The sequence below is a fragment of the Salvelinus sp. IW2-2015 genome, unplaced genomic scaffold (genome assembly GCF_002910315.2).
Source record: "Salvelinus sp. IW2-2015 unplaced genomic scaffold, ASM291031v2 Un_scaffold2944, whole genome shotgun sequence".
In the NCBI taxonomy this organism is placed as follows: Eukaryota; Metazoa; Chordata; class Actinopteri; order Salmoniformes; family Salmonidae; genus Salvelinus; species Salvelinus sp. IW2-2015.
The window spans coordinates 57,899-59,065 of record NW_019944239.1 but is presented as its reverse complement, the minus strand read 5'-3'; the positions used below and the strand labels follow the sequence as shown (position 1 = coordinate 59,065).

Sequence of the window (1,167 nt, the reverse complement as noted above, 5' to 3'; positions counted from 1 at the left end):
AGACTATGGTCCAGGGTGATAGGCACTGCCTGCACCTCCTCTTTCAGCTCCTCCCAGGGGTGCCTCTGCTGCTCATCAGGGAACAGTGTCAGCTCCTCAAAGTGCTGTGGGTGTACCGCCAAAGGGAGCGGCTGCTGCAGCCTTGAGGTGCTGAGGTTGAGGTGCTGCTGGATCTCCTCCATGCTGTAGCAGCCCATGGTGGTCACCTCCATGTACYTGCAGGCCTGCTGGTGGTCCCGGTCAGCCCCTCCGCTGCACCACTTCTCCAGGTGCCAGCCCCGGCCTTGATCCTGCTGGGAGAGCTCCACCTTACAGCCCAGGGAGTTCAGAGCTAGGTTAATGTCTAGATCCTCAAAGTTATTGCTGCTTCCATTCAGAACATCGTCAAACACCAYGGCCCAGTCTAGTTCACCCTTCAGTGCCTCTGGTTCCACGAGATCCGGTGTCAACAGTGGTGACTTATGGACTGTCTCCCACTTTGTGCCACCAAGTTTGCATCTGTTCCCAGCACCTGCCCCTCTGTGGGACACTGTGTAGTGGGCCTGGGGGAAATTCTGGTGGTACTCCTGGGTTTTTCGGTTACGGGATGATCTTTGGGTTTTGCTGTGTCTCTGGGTGTTGAAATGGATGTCTGGCATCCGCCTGCGCTTGAAGACTCCATTGACAAACATGTCTGCGTACTGAGGGTCAATCTGCCAGAATCCCCCTTTTCCTGGTTCGTTCTTCTGCCTGGGAACCTTCATGAAGCACTTGTTGAGTGACAGGTTATGACGGATAGAGTTCTGAGGAGAGAATAGWATGTAGTTCATGAAAAGATGAGCTAACTGACAGCAGCCTCGTTAAACATTCTCTGTCATTTGTTGCTGGATCGTCATAATGTTATAACTAATGAYGTGTATGTATAAATCATTGGTTATAACATGTCAAATGTGCATCGTCAGGACAAGGTAATAACAATTTAAGTTCAGTGTACTCCTGAATCATATAGTCCCCATCACAGAGATTCCAAGAAAATCAAACAACGTCAATCATTTAACTTGTCTAACAAARATACAMATTTTGAATGGTGAGCGAGCGTTGCGTCTTTTCCTGTCCAATGATGTCTACCCATTTTTAGGTTGCACCTCTACTCACGTTGGTTGCGCACCTTCTTACTTATTTCCCCCC

At 49.7% G+C, this 1,167-nt stretch overlaps 1 protein-coding gene across 1 annotated transcript in view; it reads right to left on the bottom strand.

Moving 5' to 3' along the window:
- Positions 1-4: 4 nt before the first annotated feature.
- The window catches only part of LOC112075028 (forkhead box protein J1-B-like), a gene marked incomplete at its 3' end in the record, with an annotated part of 2,428 nt that continues 1,265 nt past the window's right edge, over positions 5-1,167 (bottom strand). The window contains exon 3 of the mRNA XM_024142084.2: positions 5-782. Within this exon, the coding sequence (XP_023997852.1) occupies positions 5-782 (778 nt within the window). The remainder of the gene's footprint in view (positions 783-1,167) is intronic.